The 20370-nt window shown below is 29.9% G+C and overlaps 2 protein-coding genes across 4 annotated transcripts; one reads left to right on the top strand and one right to left on the bottom strand.

Annotated features, from left to right (window-relative positions):
* The first annotated feature begins 46 nt into the window (after positions 1-46).
* On the top strand, positions 47-3162 carry LOC124431174 (translation initiation factor IF-2, mitochondrial). Of its 2 annotated transcripts, XM_046978735.1 has the most exons (11): positions 47-242; positions 323-458; positions 532-815; positions 881-1041; positions 1095-1321; positions 1387-1657; positions 1735-1988; positions 2079-2334; positions 2419-2583; positions 2665-2805; positions 2887-3162. In XM_046978735.1, exons 1-11 carry the CDS (start codon positions 190-192, stop codon positions 3057-3059), a joined length of 2121 nt encoding a protein of 706 aa, XP_046834691.1. In that variant the 5' UTR covers positions 47-189; the 3' UTR covers positions 3060-3162. The 2 variants fall into 2 exon arrangements, with proteins under 2 accessions (XP_046834691.1, XP_046834693.1); XM_046978737.1 differs by lacking the exon at positions 47-242 and having other exon boundaries at positions 327-458; positions 536-815.
* Positions 3163-3210: 48 nt separating this feature from the next.
* Positions 3211-19424, bottom strand: LOC124431175 (proline hydroxylase buaE-like). 2 transcript variants are annotated; one of them, XM_046978738.1, is made up of 7 exons: positions 18811-19424; positions 18311-18499; positions 7114-7229; positions 5517-5632; positions 4780-4924; positions 4109-4291; positions 3211-3888 (listed from the first exon to the last, which is right to left on the bottom strand). In XM_046978738.1, exons 2-7 carry the CDS (start codon positions 18402-18404, stop codon positions 3535-3537), a joined length of 1008 nt encoding a protein of 335 aa, XP_046834694.1. In that variant the 5' UTR covers positions 18405-18499; positions 18811-19424; the 3' UTR covers positions 3211-3534. The 2 variants fall into 2 exon arrangements, with proteins under 2 accessions (XP_046834694.1, XP_046834695.1); XM_046978739.1 differs by having other exon boundaries at positions 18815-19424.
* Between the last annotated feature and the right edge of the window lie 946 nt (positions 19425-20370).

Below are 20370 nucleotides of genomic sequence, written 5' to 3'. Positions count from 1 at the left end.
TCAATTTTTTTTTTTGCTATATTAATATTAATTTTTTTTTACAATTTCATAACATTAATCAGCAACTTAATTTTTTTACGAATATTTCATGATTTTCATTCTTTTTTATTTTTTCTAATTTCAACGACGAAATCATTTCAATGAAGTACAAATAATGTTTGTATATAAATGCAGCTGTTTTAATCGAAGATGAACACCACAAAAATGTTCACTACTTTAATTAAAACGTGTTCAAAATACAGGTGCTTATTTATTTAATAAAAATTAATTTTTGATAAAATATTTATTTCAATTATTTTTATAACCGTATATTCATTTTCAGTGCATTGAAACTTTGTAATAATATTGTAAGACAAAAACAATTTCTAAAACATAATATAAGAAATTTAGCTGTCATATATATTCAATATGATTGTTTACATACAAATTCTATACATTTAAACAAAAGGAAATCTAAGGTAAAATTTCATTGATTTTTTTTCCTTTTATTGTTAAGTAATAATAAGGTATTATGAATATATTTTTATTTAGATAGAAGAAAAAATTGTAAAACAAACTAAAAAGAAACCGCCAATAATCAAATTGTGGAATTATATGCAAGTTGATGAACTGGCAAATATTGTACAAAGAGATATAAAAGATGTTTTAACGGCTGCATCCATTGTAGATAATAATAAGACATATTCTGCAAAAACAAAATTTGACAATGTAAAAATATTATGTAATATAGTACAGAAGTTAGGCTTTCGTTATGATATTATCTCAATACCAAACAAGGTAGAAAAGGTCCAGGAAAATCATGACGTAATTAAACGGTAAAAAAAAAAAAGAATTAATCTAAACATATACACACATTATTTATGTTGTATATATCTGTTAGACCACCACCGGATGAATCTGTATTAATAAAACGACGTCCAGTTGTAACTATCATGGGACATATAGATCATGGAAAAACAACTTTATTAGATGCATTACGGAACACGTCAGTTGTAGATACAGAATTTGGTGGAATTACTCAACACATCGGTGCTTTTAATGGTATGTAATAAAAATGTCCTTTATCTTGAACTGAAGTTAAAATAATTTTTTAGTGGAATTAAGTACTGGTGAAAAAATAACATTTTTGGATACTCCTGGTCATGCTGCTTTTACTTCTATGAGAGAAAGAGGAGCACAAATAACTGATATTGTAGTATTGGTAGTAGCAGCCGATGATGGAGTAATGGAACAAACTATACAGAGTATAAATATGGCAAAATCAGCAAATGTACCGATTATTGTAGCTATTAATAAAATTGACAAACGTAATGCTGACATTGTAAGTAAATTATAATCTTATTAAGCAAAATTTAATTATGATTAAATAAAGTATAATCCTTTTAGAAAAGGACACAAGAGATGTTACAACAACAAGGTATAGATGTTGAACAAGTTGGTGGCGAGGTTCAATGTGTAAATATATCCGCTTTAAAAGGAACCAATTTGAATGAATTGATAGAAGCAATAACGCTACAGGCTGAAATAATAGGATTGAAAGGTGATCCCACAGGATTAATAGAGGGTGTAGTTATCGAATGTAAAACTGATAAAACTCGTGGAATATTGTCAACGGCTCTTATTCAACGTGGAACCTTGAAAAGGAGTGCTATACTCGGTAAGATAATATATCACGTTATATATGTATAATTATTAGGGGAAAAAGATGAACAATATATTAAATTTACATTTCAGTTAGTGGTACATCATGGGCAAAAGTAAGATCTATGTTCGATCATGCAGGAAAGCCTGTTATACAAGCTAGTTTATCAGATGCAGTACAAATTATGGGATGGAGAGAATTGCCTAATGTAGGCGATGAGATACTAGAGGTAAACAGCGAACAAGAAGCTCATAATGTTATTAGGTATAGAGAGAAACAGATAAATAGTATTAAAGCTAAAGAACATAAAGATGCTGCAGATAAAAGATTGGAGGAACATCTACTTGTAAGATTGCTTATATAATAATATTATATTGGAAATAATATTTTCTTATATGCGTTTTGCATTTTTGAATTATCGTATATTAATTAATAGGAATATAAAGAAAAATTAGCAAAAAGAAGAAAGCTGGGAATAAGACGTATTCATGAACCTAAGAAAAAAGAAAGTGTACAAGATCTTACTCCTGCACTCAATATCATAATAAAAACAGATGTTGCAGGTTCTGTAGAAGCTATCTTAGATGTTATTGGTACCTATACTGCAGATGAAATATGTCGTTTGAATATTGTACATTATGGCGTTGGTCCTATTACAGAGTCAGATGTTGAATTAGCAACTACTTTTGGTGGTATGTATGTATATATATATATCACAAATCACATTGGGAAAATGTCATGAATCATAATTGTATTAAAATGATATTATTTTTCAGCTGTTATTTATCAATTTAATGTAAAAATACCAAAAGAAATAGAAAAGATAGCTAAAATAAAGAATATTGTCATAAAATCTTGTAATGTTATATACAAACTAATAGATGATATCAAGAATGAAATTAATATGAAACTTCCATTCAAAGATTGTGAAGAAATAATTGGTAAGATTATTAAAATGATCATTTCTTATTTTCTTTTTTTTTTTTTATAGACTACATTATGAAATATTATAAACATTAAAGGTGAGGCGATAGTTTTAAAACAGTTTGATGTAACAATAGAAAAGAAATCTGTCAGTATCGCTGGTTGTCAATGCGTTGTAGGTACTTTGAAGAAGAATGAAATGTATCATTTGATAAGAAATGAAAATGTTATTTATACAGGTAAGTTGGAAAAATTTATGTATGACTTTTATTAAAAAAATTGTAATAAAGATCGCAGTGGTTATTTATTTTTTGTAACAGGAAAATTACTATCGCTACGACATTTAAAGAATGAAGTAGACTCGATTAAGAATGGTGTAGAATGTGGTCTTAGATTGGACAACAATTCACTATTGTTTCAACCAGGGGATAAATTAATCTGTTTTAAACCGTACAAGGAAAGGCAATTAATCGAATGGAATGCTGGATTCTAAGGATATTCTAATGACCGCTCAATTATATTGAAAAATTGGCAACAATAAATAATCATTAAATATTATAAATTAAATAATAAAGAGATATACTTACGATTCCTAATTCCTCGCTTTTTTCGATCCCGTAAGGAAAATTCAATGAGCAATTTGATTTAAATGTAAGTACAGAATTCTTTATTATTGCCATTGATACGATCAGACGTCGATGTTTCCTTGTATGACAAAAACTTATACTGTGTCTAACATGTAAAGTAATTTCTTTTTCTTCTTTTTTCTTTTATGTATTCGATTAAATCATAAAATCGTAGATAGAAAAGAATCTAACTTGTATTCGATCGAAAAGAGTTTAACTTGCGAATTGTATTTCAATGTTAAAACAAGATGAGGATAAAAAATCGCATGGTCAATACGAAATATAAACCCTGAAAAATGAATATAACACATTTCAATGATGAAACGAACGATAGACACAATATTACGAAGCATAAGTCTCTCTAAATCGACGCTGAAGATGATGATACGCCGTTAATACACCACGTTTCTTTTTTTGAAGCCGGCATGGTGCCGATTCTTGATTAGCCTTAACGATTTTAATATCCAACGGTTCGATAGGGATATCGTTGTTTGGATGTACAAAGAATGCGATCGAATGACGGCCACGACCGCAGTGTTCTGGTACAACTACACGATGTCTCAAAGCTGGAAATTGATCGTTGGTCCATTTGGCCAATATGGTCCCTGTGTTAACCAAAATAGCTCCAGGAAGATGACCGACTCGTCTCCACTGATCTCCGCGCGGTGTTTGTATTTCTAAGCCACCTTCGCAGTCCTAAAGAAAGAAAAAAGAAAAAAAAAAAGAAAATAAATTCGAGTATCCACCCTATTTCCTAAAGGGAATAAAAAAAGATAATAAAGGTGATAGAGATAGAAAGATAAACATGTTATATTTTTATAGATAGAACAATTGTGTTCAAGATCACTAGAATCGTTTTATCATATCTTTATGTAATAAATTTGCTATCTTATAGAACCGAGGCTAGTACGCATACCTGTGCGAGCAGAGTGAAAGTGCCGTAATCGCAATGAGCTCCGCAACGCGTCACGCCTGGTACCGGTGCACCAAGTGGTGGATAGTAGAGAAGACGAAGAGTCGTTTCGTTACCAGTTCCCAGCATGTGAGCGTGCTTCGTGATCAGGAAGTCGGGAGATTGCTCTAGGCCCACGGCCAGAGCCTATAAGGCACATATCAGATATACATTGTCCTTCTATATAGAAGCTCATTGTACTCTTCGCTGTAATGCAACCGAAGAAACCAATCGTATTAGACAGTTTTTTTTTGTTTTCCTCGATTGATTGATTGGTTTATAGGGTTACTTACAGTTTCTCTAATCATTGCCAAAACCAAACATCGTTATGTCATATTAAAGAAAAAATAAATCATTCTTTAAGCGTCTCTTGCTTGCATCGACACTACACACACACACACACACACACACACACACACACACACACACACACACACACACACACACACACACACACACACACAGAGAGAGAGAGAGAGAGAGAGAGAGAGAGAGAGAGAGAGAGAGAGAGAAAAGGAAAAACTGAAGTCTAGCTAAACGATTAGTTACGAAATATTATTTCTAAGCTCTCTCTTCTCTATATATATATATATTCTATTTCTTTTTTAATTAATTTAAAACTGAGATATAATTACAGTTAAGAGCATGGCTGAGAGTTGTTTGAAATCTCGTGCTAGTTCTTCGACTGCAGGCTTAAATCCGGGTACTTCATCTTGCGGTAACGCTCCCTTGCAAACGGTGATGTTGTAAGCATGACGAATCTCTTCTTCGTCCGAGAATCTATTATTCAAAAGTAAAAATATGTTAAAATTAAATCTTATGCTAATTTATCGAATCGAGGGAGAGAGAGTGGGAAAGGTAGAAAATGAAAATCACGAATATCTTCATTTCTATTCTATCCCTCGCATCTTACATTTTTATATCACCAACTTTTTTCAAAATCATTTAAAAAAATCATTATATAATGATTATTGATATAAGATATATATATATATATATATATATATATATATATATATATATATCTTATATCCACGAAGTTAACAAATTAGATTTCTTTCTTTATTTATTCTTTTTTTTATTTTTATTTTTTATTTGTCTAATTAGTTCTCACGATTAATATTTTTCTCCTCGCATTATTTACGAGAAAAGTAGTACACAAGATAAAAAATAGAGAATAACAACGTTGCACGATATATATATATATATATATATGTATATTCTTAGCTTTTACGGTCAATGAATTTTGGTTTTATTTTTGTTGTTTGAGACGTTGCCGTTCTTTGTTTTTGTTTTCTTTTTCACTATTGTTTCATACGCACCAAATCATTAAGCGTCGTACAAATATTTATATCTCGATTCTCTTACTTACTTCTCCATTCCAGGTTTGACATATCCGTGATTGGTCGAAGGATCACGTTCGTACTTGTTTTTCGTTTCTTCTGACAATTCGGAAAACTCATCTAGTGCTCTGTACGCGGCCTTCAACTGCAATCAAGTGAAAACGATGAAAGGATTATTATATATAAATCGATTGACGATCATATATCATATGATCGTACGATATATATATATATAATATGACAATTTGAAAGATTCGCGATTAATTTTTTTTCCTTTTTTCTTTTTTTTATCTTCAATATAATAATTCTTATGGCTTAATTCGATGATTATTTATTTCTAACAAACATTTATTTTTGATTCGAATATACATACAAATATCGATTATTACAGTTTGATATTAAATAAAATTCTTCTTCAGAAACCCGATCGATCTATCGGTATTTTTTTTTCTTTTATCATTGATTGATGTTAATAATAATAATAATAATAATAATAAAACAATGAGAGAAGAAAATTCGTGAAAGGGTATATATGAAATGGAATTATTAATTTTCATATAACGTGTGATTTTAATCTCGAGAAAATTGATAGGATCTTGAGAATGATCGATTGATCGATAATCATCTTTGAGTACCGACAACGCACATATAGATCGTTACCCTTTTCAGAGTTAAGACGATTTATCACAACTAAAAAAAAAAACAAAAAAAAAAAAAAAAAAAATGTATAATGAACTGTTGCATCACTGTTGTGCAGGATGATAGCAAGTTCAAGTGGCGAGGTCGTTGTACATGCAATCTAAAAGAGACTTTTATCATGAGCCCTTGAAAACTTCGATACGTTTCTCCTTCACCGACATATATGTATGTATATGTTTATATTCATTTTATTAATATCCTATCCTATCCTCTCCTATCAATATGATTCAACGTTTGCATGGTCATCTCCATGATAGTAAAATGTTCTTCACACTTTCCTAAGTTATACTGGCATCCGAGGAGACGATGAAAATAAATAAAGTTGTGATACGCATTACATAATAATTTTCATTCGCTCTCTGTTATCTTTTCTCTATTAATTTTCTATATTAATTTTCTATATTAATAATGTAAACAAAAAAAAAATTAAAATTGTTAATCCTCTATATTTATATGTACGCATATATAAATATATATTTATATTTTCTAAGTTTTTTTTTTTTATTTTAATGGCCAATTAATTGTTTCTTTATATTCAACATTTCTCATGATATATATATATATATATATATATATATATATATATATAAAAGCTATTTTTTTATATTATTATAACTACTTTAATGTAATCACTACAAAAAAAAAAGAAAAAAGAAAAAAACTGCATAACTTATAAATTTATAATATTATAACTTATATCATTACAAAATTTTTAATAAGTCATAAGACATATATAATATGTCATATTTATTATAGTATAATAATATTAATATAAAGGTATAACATTAAAAATTATATTAAATTTGTGTAGACGCTCATTATAATAATTATAGAGGATTAACAAAAAAATACGAATTACTTAAGATATATTTTATTGCATTTGATAGATATAATTTCATTGATTAATAATAATGGATTCAGCAATACCTTACATTCTGGAATGCCATGATTGACGAGTAAAGCCAATCCTTTCTCCGATAAAGCTCTTACTAATTTCGTGGCGACTTGCTTAACGACTCCTTTTTGAGGACTTCTTTCGGTCCCTGAAAATATTCAAAAAATTCTAATTACAAAAGATCATACGATATAAATATAAACACAATATGAAGGTTAATTCGTTTCTAATGATAACAGTTTTTCATACATATGAGAGAAAAAATAACGAGATTATTATTATTATTATTATAGTTTTCTTTTTATCTTTTACTATGCTATATTACCGAACATGAACTTTGATCGTTCATTCAAGACTCGATACGCCAATTATATATACTATCCCCTTTGCGGAACAGATTTTAAATAAGATCGCAAGTGGGTGACATAGATATTCTCTTGACGAACTTTCTGTTATACCTCTCTTTCACAACTGTTTTTTTTTATTTTTTATTTTTATACTTTTATTTCTTCATTTCTTTTTAGCTTACTTTCGATATTACGAACGATTTCTCTTTTTACTTTTTTTTTTTTCGTCATCGATTCGTGTTCCTGAATTCCTTTCGAATGTTATATCAGACAAGAAAAAGAAAAAAAAGGTTACAAAAAAAAAAAAAAAGAAAAATAAAGAAAAAAAAAAGAAAAAAAAAGAAAAAATAGAAAAAACTTTTTAATCGTTCAATATCAAATAGCCAAATTTGTTACGAGTATATATTTTGCATTCTATTTTATCCGTTTAACATTGTAATTATTCATGACTATAAGACTAAGATCGATCAAATAGTATCTATATAATTTCTTTCGCGAAAGATTAGGTAGATATATTATAGATACCGTATAATCTTTTACCTTGACCTCGACTCTAATAAATGTTCGTATGCAACGATGTTAAAAGAGATAATGGCCTCCAGATTAATATGTTAGAACTGATTCACCACATCCTTCGACGATAGCAAGCTACTTCCTCAATCGACTTTGAATAAATAGACGAACGGTCAAATCTAGGAAGTGGTTTTTTTTTTTACTCGTATCAAAAATAAAATAAACAATTCTCTCTCTCTCTCTCTTTCTTTCTTTCTCTGATTTGATAACTCATCATGTTCGTTTACGAAAATAATAAATTCAAATAAGAAAAAAAAAAAAATAAATAAAGAACATACAAGATACACGAATATATTTACGAATAAAAAATCTTGTTTATCGCAAAATAAATATTCGATAATTTATACCGAACTATCCGTGAAACGTGTGTATGTTTGTGTGTGCATGTATATACCATAGAAGCATGTCGAGATAAAATGCATTTTTTCTTTTAGTTAAAGAGGGCGTTGCAATTGCGTATCCAATTTTGTTGTATCAGGCGTCAGAAAGACAAATTTTCAATGCCACCTTCTAAGAAAAATGTTAGCCTGATATGTAACAATAAATAATTTATACAAATAACGAAGTACGTATTATTTAAAAATTTTGCAACGACGTATATGTATCATTGAATATTTTCTGTCGAATACAAGAGTCTTTCTTTATTTTTCTTTTCTTTTCTTTTTTTTTTTTTGGAGTATCCTTTCACTTCTTTTTTCTTTTTGCTTTTTTGTTTTTCTCTTTTTCCTCGAGAGATCGAACGAACAGTAATTGACGATTTGCGATTGAAAATAATTAGTTAATTTTAATAAACGATTGTTTGTAATACTACATCCTGGATATAAACGAGTTCTTTTCTCTCTTTCTCTCTCTTTCTTTTCCCATGAAATTATTGCTAATGAAAAAATTCTACTAATGATTAAATCACACGTGTCGAATGATACTTACAAAGAAACGATAAATACACAAAATGAGAAAGAGAACGAATGAGAGAGAGAGAGAGAGAGAGAAAGAGGATCAAATTAGATAAAACGATCTTATTAGTTTACTTAGTAAAACGTAAAGATGAAGTGTATTCATGCGAATTGTTTAGCGAATGATCGATATATAATGGACTTTACCTACTTTCTTCAAATTCTCACGTATTTCGATAATGTGCTATAGTTAGATTCATTTAGAATAGAAATTACGACGCTCCTTAGCGATAGTTTATACGTTAACACACTTGTAACCAAGATAAGAAAAGGAAAGGGGAAAAGAAAAAAATAAAAAGTATATTACATCGAAAAGCTAGACTTTATCGTAAATATTTTCTTTGGAAAATCTTAAAGATTACAGAAATACAATAGAAATCATTTATCAATTGATTCGAAGGATAAAATTCCGCAAAGATATCATCGAATTGTCTAATTTTTATTATTCGATAAAGTATTACGTTCGAACTAATAATACTTTGGAATTTTCCAATAAATTTCCAATCAATTTTTTTTTCCAATTGTATTATTTATGTATTTGTATATATATATATATATATATATATATATATATATATATATATATATATATATGTATATATCTTCTTCTTCAGATTTTATTTGACCATTACATACGTAGTTCTAAATGAATCATCTTTCAATGAAATCACTATTATTTCTTTTCTTCTTCTTCTTTTTTTTTCTTTTTTCACAAAAGACTTTAATGAATATGCGACAATATATCATCATCTACTTCCACGAAGAGGCAAGTATCTGGTTATTCAATGAAATCATGAATCGATTATGTATATACAAATCTTTTATCATGCATATATATATATATATATATATATATATATAAAACATATACACAACATATACATATATACATGCATACATACATATGTAAATATATCTCAATGTCGATAAATCATCGTTGTTATCGAGAGAAGTGTATTGTAGTAACGGATTGTAAATTATATAGAGCATATCCAAATACCAATCAAATCAATGATGCAAACTATTTATTAATCTAATGATATTTATGTATATACATATATATACACACACACATATACATATATATACAATATTTTAATGGATATATATTGTGGTTATTGCAATATCATCATTCTTTCTTTTATGCATGACGTATATATGTACGTATATATATATATATATATATGTATGTATGTATGTATGATATATGTATGCATGTATGTATATATATATGCGCACATGTACATATCAATCGTATACGTATTGCGTGTGCTTTTAAAGTCAGCATCCGGTAACGGTACATACGTTCGATCGTTATTGTATATATGTAGGTGTAACGAGGGAAAGTATGGAGAGAGGGATATATAGAGGGAAAGAGAAAGAGGAACAGAGAGAGAGAGGGGGGGGAGAGAAGAGGACTGTCGACTGTCGGTACCAGGAGAAACCAGCGAAAATTTTCACTCGACTCTATGTTTTTTCATTTACCATAAGCCATAGAATTAATATATATATATATATATATATATATATATATATTTTTTTTTTTTTTTAATTTTTTATCATATACAAATTACTTTATTCATATACAAAATTACAGATAAGTATGCAAGTTAAAATTAATAAAAAGAAACGAAAGAAAAAAAAGAGAGAAATAAATAAATAAAAGAGAAGAAAAAAGAAAAGAATTCGATAAATACGTACAAATGAGATATATTGTTCAAGATTGAAAATATGTCATGATAATTATTTCGTTTGAAAATCGTATAATTTCATATACATGCATGTACACGCATATCATTATGGGAAGCATACATTATTTTTTTCATGGAAATAATTTTTTTTTCCCCTTTCTTTTTTCTTTTTTCCTATGTGCGTATACAAAGTTACAGATAAGCGTGCAAGATAATAAAGAGAAAAAAAAAAAACGAAAAACAAAAAACAAAAAATAAAATATAAAAAACAAACAAAAAAGAAAAGAACGTGACAAACACGTTCAATTGAGATATATTGTTTAAGAATTATATATGGAATTTTAATGCAATTATTGTGATTTTATCTTGTTAATAAGTCGGATGGATTTAAAATGGAAAAAAAACGATTAAGAAAAAGAAAAAGAAAAAGAAAAAAGAAGGAAATGACAAGAATCGTAATCGGCTTCAATCTAAATTACAATGATAAAATAAGTAACACGGATATAAAGATGTACTTATCTTCATCGATTTAACGATAACGATTCCGATATTCTTAAAACTTCTTTTTTTTTTCTTTTTTTCTTTTCTTTCAAGTGCACGGACAATCCCTGTTTGCTTTTAAGATGGCGCCGATGATAATTGTAAGACGTTGTTGTCTCGTTATCAAAGATATTTCGTATTTGAGTTGAAAAGAATCATTTTTAACGATGTAACAATCTCTCTCTCTCTTTCCCCCTCTTTAAGTATTCAGTCGAGAGAAAAGAAAGAAAAAGAAAAAAAAATCCAAATAATTTCTACGACGGCAAATTTGTAAGCAATTTTTTTAATAGAATGATCATAGAGTTTAATCATTTATTTATTTAACGCGATTTCAATCAAAGTAAGAGCGGACTTTAACTTAAAAAGAAAACACAATTTTGCTGATAATAAGCTCAAGATCGCGAACTGCGATAAATATTTACTGGAAAAAAATGAGCCAATGTGACGTCGCTTATCGGCAAGGTTTCTTTTAACAGTAGTAAGTATTCAACGCAACTTCGCACAATTTTCTTTTTGTACCTTGAGAAAATATTATTATCGATAATGACAAAACAAAATTAATATAAATATTTTATCTTCAATAAAAATTTTATTTAAAAGTAAAATAATAATGTATATTTTCTCATATAAGAGAAAGAGAGAAAGAGAGAGAGAGAGAGAGAGAGAGAGAGAGAGAGACATACATACATACATGTATATATATGAAACTATATGATTTTCAAACGACGTAATTATCATGACGATTTTTATGAAGTATATACTTACACGAGTTTACGTAAGTCATGGGCGTTTGTAAAAGAAAATAAAATAAAAGAAAAGAAAATAAAAAAAAAAAAAAAAGTAAATAAATAAAAAAAGAAGTAGTAATAACAGCAATATCTCTTCCACGTGAGCGTTTTTTTCTTTTTTTTTTTTTTTATATTGCATTTTCTAAAACGGAAAGATGAAAAAAAAAAAAAACAAAACAAAAAAAAGAAAAAGAAGAAGAAAAAATCAATTAAATTCCGAAGGTCGATCGGAATCATTTCTCGCGACGGTGTTACTCTACTATGCACTATTAAATATGTTCCAGAAGGAGCGTGAACATATAATTCAATCGTGTAATTCCTTACTCGTGGTCGGTGTCACGGCCGAGATATGAACGAGTCGTGAGAAACGAACGAATTTAAAAGGGAAGACATAATATGAAGAAGATGAAGAAGAAAGAAATAAAGATAGAAATAATTTTTTTCCGTTGAACTTTTGAATGTACGCAACGACGTACATATCTCTATTATTTTCGATGATAATTATTGCATTTGTATTCTCAAAAAAAGAAAAAAAGAAAAAAAGAAAAAAAAAAAAAAAGAAAAAAAAAGAAAACTTTTATTTTCGTTTGAATCATATAAATATCATAGGTACATCGCGGTAGATATATAGTATACTCCTGCATATAATATATAGTATTAGATGCACACAGGCACATACATATATGTATATTTTTTCTCGTATACGATGCCATTGCGTGTTTTGTTTTTTATTGTTAATAAACTTATATATATATATATATATATATATATATATATATATATATATACATATATACATATATTTTTTCTCGGTAGACATAAGTCGTCCATTCACAATTCATAGACGATGAAACAGACGATTCGATGCAACTGCCAAAAATATCTCTCTCTCTCTCTCTCTCTCTTTCTCTCTATCTATATATTTTTCTGTAGCTATAAAGCACGACGATCTCTGTTTTTGATTTATCTCTTTCGGAGAAACTACATACGTCAAGCGAATTCTCCGATCTCTTATACACCTTCGCATTTCTCGAGACTTCTCGCATAACCCTTTTGTTGTTAAAAATATCAAAGATCGTATTATTCCTTTTCAAAAATTTTTTATATTACGGACAAATTAACGATTTATATGCCGAGTGTGATGGAAATACTGATGATGTTGTTTTACATTCTTAGAAAAAGGGGGGGAAAAAAATAAGGAAAAAAAAGGAACAAAAAAGTAAAATAATCTAAAAAAGAAAAAAAAAAAAAAGAAAGATAGAAAGAAAGAAAGAAAAATAAATGTAGATACAATCTTTCGGATCTTGTCAATATTCTTTCTTTATCATCTGTATCACTCTTATTAATCTTGTGGAAATTTTGTCGGAATGCATTGACGTATGTCGTTCTTAGTCATTAATATTACTCAGTTGGCACTATTTACTACAATTTTCTTTTATCTACGTTACATATTGGACGACATATATATATATATATATATATATATATATATATATATATATATATATTAATTACAATAAGATATATATGTACATATATTTAATAAGAGTGTTAAGAAAAGAAGGAACTGTAATTGGTACAAGAACCATCATCATTCGTAATGACATAAACCTTTAGTCAATATTTTCTTCATTTTTCTTGTCGTTATTTTTCTTTCGGGTTACTTTCAAAGACGAGCCTTCTCCCCTTAATGAATTTTCAATGATTCAAGGATATGGGGGAAAGGAGGAGGAGGCTTTTGCAATAATAGAAAACGATGACAGTTTATTCACGTCATTGGCCATCAAGACGTCAACATCGTGGCATACGCTTGCGCAAGTTAAAATTTTGCAACGTCTACCTACTATGCCCCTTCTCATTCCAAACAGGATAAAATATACGAACGTCGTTTTGTGGATTCTCTCTACTGGACTGACGTGTATCTATATATATATATGGTGTCCAAAAAGCATAGAACCAAACTTATATTATTACTGAGATCAAATGGATGAAAAAAATTTATATAAACTTATGTCCCGAAAATGTTTTATCGAAAAGATATATATATATATATATATATATATATATATATATATATATATACTTTTAAAAGATATTTATAAAAAATATTAGAAAATTTCTCATTCCTGCAAAAACGTAGCCTTCCTATTCGTCGAACTCAAATATTCAAATATTCCAACTGTATTTGGAAATAATAGTAAATGCATTTTGTAATACAATTTTCAAAAGTTCATCTTCTATTTCTATCGTATTTTTATAAATCAAGTCTTGCGTGATGACTCCCCCTCCCTCCTCATACATAAAAATCCAGAAACATTAAATCAGGTGATCTAGAAGGCCAACTGTGATTGGTTCGACGAATGGAAATAGATCATATATATCTTTTCGATAAAGCAATTTTCGGACGTAAGATTATATAAACTTTTTTCATCCATTTGATCTCTCAGTAATACGTAATATAAGTTTAGTCCCATATTTTCTGGATACCCTTATATATAAATATATATATATGTGTGTATTTTTTCGTAAATAAAAAACCGGTTTTAACGAAGAGATAATAATTATTTTCAAAATTGTTTATTTCATCTGTTTTAATATAAACCGCATAAATACGAACGATAACATTCCTTTTTCTTCATCTTTTGTTTCTCCTTATTTTTGTTTTGCACATCCGTTTCGCAAAAGCGCGTTCTGTTTCTTTGCAAATGATAATGCACGGTTAGACCTGCACTTTACCGTCTCTGTTCCTTAATTGCAACTATGTTGAGATATATACATCTAATTACGGGTTTTTATATAAACGAAACATAATTAATACATATCTATGCATAATCAGATATTAATTTTTATATGTATAGAATACATTCGTGTTACATTAAAATGGTAGCATTTAAAAGACACTTGTCTCTTGTATTTGAATATAAATGTTCTTTCGTTCTCTCTCTCTCTCTCTCTCTCTCTCTGTCTTTCGATCATCGTTCGTAAAAATACACGTAGGAATAATTTAAAAAAGTATGAAAAAAATACGAACAACAGAAAGTCGAATTTTTCAAGTTCACGGGTATGAAATATTTCTCGATCTATCTCTCCTTTTCTCCCTACCCCCCCTCTCTCTCTCTCCTTTTCTCCCTCTCTCTCTTTCTCTTTATTGTAAGACGGTAGGACAAGTATAAATATATGTTGCACGTTAGCTATATATAAAACTTACTATACACATATATACCGGTTTGACTGGAACTATACCATACCAGTTTTGGACCATGCTTGTTGTTCGGTCAACTCCGTGCGAATATTTACGCGATCATATGCAAGAATCCTCGTGAGGTTGGTTAGTTCTCTCTCTCTCTCTCTCATTCTCTCTTTCTGTCTCATTATTAAACGAGGAAAGAATTCACTAACGGAAAACTTCTTTTTATATACTCTTTATAACGTTGTTAAATTATTCCAACGATTGGTTACGTCAATTTTGTTTTCTTTTTCCTTTTTTTCTTTTTTATTTATTTATTTATTTTTTTTTTATAGACTACAAAAAAACGGATTTATGGATTTTTCCTTAAACAATTTTATTTAACACGTTAAGTACATATATCACGATATTAAAGTGAGATTTACATGATTTTATGTATCATGAACCAATCTCCCTCCCATCCCTCTTTCCTTATCTCTCCCCCCTTCCATCCCTCTCTTTTTAGCCAAAGTAACGCAACTTTCCATGGTCGGATCGACAACACAAAGGAAACAGTCACGATACGTGATATCTTACTGTCGACGATGCGTGACGCACGTACATCACATGTCTCTTTCTACATATATATTCTACATACTCTTTCTATCATATGTATGTATATGTATATATATATACATATGTATGTACATATATATATGTATATATATACATACGTATGTATATGTATGTGTCTCTCTCTCTCTCTCTCTCTTTGTTATATGTACCGTATTATTTCTCTTAATGTGTGCTCAACGATTAACTAATTTTTTTCGTGTCTAATAATTCTTGATAAAAATTTCACTATTTTTTATATTGTCTATAATTGCTAGTATTCTCCCCCATTAAAAAAAAAAAAAAAAAAATCAATAATTAGAAACATGAATAAAAAAATAAATAAAAAAATAAAAAAAATGTTTTTCAATTATGAAAACATTACTTTTAATAAGAGGAAAAAAAAAACAAAAAAGAAAGAAACACTTGCTTATAGCGAATCAATAAAGAATCTACGCAGATTAAAATGTTATTTTTCTTAACATTATTCAGTCCCATGACATTGTTTTCTTTTACCGCAATTATACACTTAACTCGTAACAATGAAATTGCCGCGATTATCCTCGAACGTAAAGTTTCGAACGATCGAGAATAAAAGTAGTTTATTTCTATTATCGTTGCGATCATATGAATAAATAGAAATGATCGATTTCGTCCGTTCTACTTAATACCTTGTAACCTAATTTTTTCTTCGTATCTGTTAAAAAACAAACGAGAAGATAAATAAATAAATCAGAAAATAAACAAGAAAATAAATAAAAAGTAAAAATTTAACTAATATCACACAGTGATTATTATCTAATATCATTATTATATACAAAAGTTATATCACATCACGAAAATATCATATATATATATATATATTATATACATATATATATGTAATACTATATAAACTATATTAAATATAACTTGTACTTAAGAAACATGTGAACAATTTCGGATATGAAGTAATAATACATTTTTGGATGATTAAATGAAATAAAATTAAAACGCAAAATACAGATATATATATATATATATACATTTACATATATATATATATGTATGTATGTATATAAGTATACGACGTTATCGAGGAAAAAAAAAAAGAAGAAATAAGTATTATTCAAGCAAAGAGATGGAATGGATAATCGGATTTTGGAAAAAAAAAAAGCGAAATAGTAAAAAGTAATGAAACGGTTGATATATCACGCGATGAGACACCCTATATAAAACGTGTATTCGAGGGCGCCAAGGGAGGGTCCGCCCTTCTTTGTGAAAGGGGCTCTGACCTCGATGGCTCGTCGGGTTCGAGGTAGGCGCCTTCGACTATATACTCTCTGCAACCCGCTCGCTCAGGTTCTTGCTTTGAAACGAAGACGAAGAAGACGAAGAGGACGAAGAAGTAAAGCAAGCTGTGTTGGCTTCGTTTTATTCGGCCGCATGTCGTTCGCCGCTTTCTTCGCTCTTTGGCAGCTTGCCTGACCTCGTTGCCAAGCAACCATAAAACGAAGTGCGTCCCTTTTATAATAATCGATTCTCAAAATTTTTTTTATCGATACATTTCGATAAATCGACGTTTTCAAAAGAAAGAAGGCAGGGGGGAGGGAAAGAGAGAGAGAGGAAGAAAGAGAGATATGTAGATGTTATCGAAAAAGTCACGTAGCAGCATCGTAGCCAACGAGGAGAGGTCGTATGCAAATGATACAAAATATTTTAACGAAGAGGGTACAAGGAAAAAAAAAAAAAAAGAAAGAAAGAAAGAAAAAAAGAAGAAAAAGAAAAAAAGAACATTTCGTTCGTTGATATAACCAGTTGCTCCGACATACATATGTAAGTCGTTTACTCGGTCTACGTGATTCGTCTTTGAAAATGATACACATATGTACGTAGCTTTAATTATTTTCTAATGTTTCATTTTGATTTCATTATACTTACGATTTGTACATAACTGTTCGTTTGATAATATACATTCGTATGCGTATATATACATATATATATATATATATATATACATGTGTGGTGCGGGTATATATAAATAGAAATAAACCGAGATAATGTGTCTTAATACGATTGTTTAAATCTCAAATTAATGCAATTTTGCGAAATATACACATACATACACACACACATTTAAGATTTGCTGATCGATCTATAACTGACAGCAGAGATATATATTATTCATGCTCTGACGACACGCGTTAATAACGTGTATCGATAAATTATCTAACAAAATATATCGCTTTGAAAAAAAAGATAAAACGTTAAATAAAAAAAGAAAAAGGAAAAAAAAAAAAGAGAGAAATAAAAGCAATATATTTGCGCGCGCGTGCGCGCTATCATAACGACGTAGCGCCCTGTGAAATTAAAAAATATAACATTCAAATTTGATATAGACTTCGCGCCATTCGTAGACGTCGCGACTAACGACGTTAACCGACTTCAACCGAGGAATTGATCGTACACCGTCCATAGAAATGTTTTTATACCGATCGAAATCGATTTAAGCGTATCTAATTGTAAAAATTATTAACAAGAAAAAGAAGAATTATTATGATACATTCGAGAGGGACTTACCCATATGAGCGAGGTCAATAATCGGCACTTCGCATTTGCTCAACAGAGTCTCACAAGTTTGGGTCACGATCGGCGCACTCGTACAGCAACTCATCTTCCCGGCCAGTTATTCCTCCTTCTAAGATAATCGAATTTCTCTTCCTTAACTCTCCTCTTCCTCTTCTTCCTTCTCTCAACCTTGTTCCGAAACTTTCCAAGAATGACAGTAAAATTCGTTATGATCGTCTCGCGAAACGCGCCTCTTATTATTTCTTTCTTTCTTTCTTTTCCTCTCTACACCACGACCTCGACCAATAGCGTCGCACGTGTGTGTGTGTGTGTGAGAGAGAGAGAGAGAGAGAGAGAGAGAGAAAGAGAGAAAGATATATAGAAAGAGACAGAAGTATGGCGAGTAAAAGATAGATAGATAGATAGAGACAGAGAAAGAGAGTGAGAGAAGCACAGCGAGTAAAAGAGTTAGAGAGAGAGAGAGAGAGAGAGAGAAAAAGAAAAAAACCAACACACTTCACACTCTCAACCACCACGTGCACGAACTCGGCCAGACGAGTTGTCGTCGTTCTGCGAAGCGTAAGATATCGTTTCCTTCACTGGAATATCCAAGAAATCATGCTATAAGTGTCACTCCGTTACTTTTTTTTCGCGTTGTGTCGTTGGTAACTAACACGATGAAATTTGTTGCTTGAAACAAGCTTCTAGAAGAAGAATAAGACACGATGGAAATAAACGTAGATTTTTCTTTTTCTTTTCTTTTCCTGAATGGACGCGAAAAATAGCCCTTTAACGGTAACCATAAGAGACAAGTTTATTATGGGGCTGATGGTGGGGTAGATAAACGTGTATGAGACTGTGAACTTGTGGGCACATGCTACGACCAGTGAACGGTATTGCGTGGCGTGTGAGACAAGCACTCGTAGAAAATAAGAGAGAAAAATATGGGAAAAGAGAGGGGGAGAAAGAGAGAGAGAGAGGCAGAGGACAGATAGCAAGAAAGGAAAAAATAAGGTAAAAAGGAAAGATAAAAAAGAGAGAGAGAGAGAGAGAGAGAGAGGAAGAGAGAAAAAGATACGCGACACGGTGTTGCGCGAAAAAGCGAACACGCGAAGTTGACTAACGCGCGGATATTCTCCGACTGAGGTCGTACTTCGTACGAACGGTGACGCGCGCCTGAATCCTTTCAACGAAATTACCCGAGCGCGATTGTGGAGTGCCGAACGTTGCCGAGTCGAGCCGAAGTTCACGATCCGTACAACGAGGAGACCTGTCCTTCGGAGGCACTACTTCATCACTGCGCATGCGCAAATTTGAACAGGTTATTATAATGCCTCAGGTAATTCGAAATTTATATTAAAAGAAATATTTACTTATTCTCATTCTATATAATGATATGATTTTAGAGAATATTCTATTAGTTTTTACTAATTCTACGAATATATTGATCCTTTCTATAGATTCTATTAATTATTTAATTAATTTTTGTTCATCATCGCGTATATATATTAACGAAATTTTAAAAATTTCTAGCAGATACATATTATTTGATACATATTATTTAATACATGTGCGATTAAAATTTGACATTAGATATTTCAAATTTTTATTACGATCACATTTTTCTTTATCTACATTTGAACATTTTTATATAGATTGCAACTTAATACTCTTATAGCAAAAGGAATTGTGCTCGTTCTTAATGGCGATTTTTAAATTTAGCAACATAGGATATTTCGAGCATCGTCTTATGGCGACGGGGAGTTTCAGCAATGCAAAACGTAGAGCAAGTCGTTCGAGCAAGCATCGTCACAGTTCTATTAAAGTCGCGACTCGACGTAGAAATCCCATTTATGTACGTGCTAGTTTCCCTAATGGACTTTTTCTACTTATGCAAATAAAATCAAAATTCGACGTTCGATAATAGGAAGAAATAAATAATAATTATGATGTACGTGCGCAAGGTGGTTAACGTCGACGCATATGTTGTATTTCGCAATTTGTCAAGAGTACTTATAGTATAATTAGAAGAAAAGAGAGAAAGAAAGAGAAAGAATAAGAAGAAGAAGAAG

This window comes from Vespa crabro, chromosome 20, assembly GCF_910589235.1.
Source record: "Vespa crabro chromosome 20, iyVesCrab1.2, whole genome shotgun sequence".
Lineage (NCBI taxonomy): Eukaryota > Metazoa > Arthropoda > Insecta > Hymenoptera > Vespidae > Vespa > Vespa crabro.
The sequence above is the reverse complement of the archived record's forward strand: the minus strand, read 5'-3'. Positions and strand labels throughout refer to the sequence as shown.

Coding starts and splice junctions, on each gene's coding strand:
- LOC124431174 (XM_046978735.1), top strand. CDS start 190: ATGAACACCACAAAAATGTTCACTACTTTAATTAAAACGTGTTCAAAA. Junction 459..531: donor TAAACAAAAGGAAATCTAAG/GTAAAATTTCAT, acceptor ATTTTTATTTAG/ATAGAAGAAAAAATTGTAAA. Junction 1,322..1,386: donor ACAAACGTAATGCTGACATT/GTAAGTAAATTA, acceptor TAATCCTTTTAG/AAAAGGACACAAGAGATGTT.
- LOC124431175 (XM_046978738.1), bottom strand. CDS start 18,404: ATGAGTTGCTGTACGAGTGCGCCGATCGTGACCCAAACTTGTGAGACT. Junction 7,230..18,310: donor TATTGACCTCGCTCATATGG/GTAAGTCCCTCT, acceptor GAATATTTTCAG/GGACCGAAAGAAGTCCTCAA. Junction 3,889..4,108: donor CTTTCACTCTGCTCGCACAG/GTATGCGTACTA, acceptor TTCTTTCTTTAG/GACTGCGAAGGTGGCTTAGA.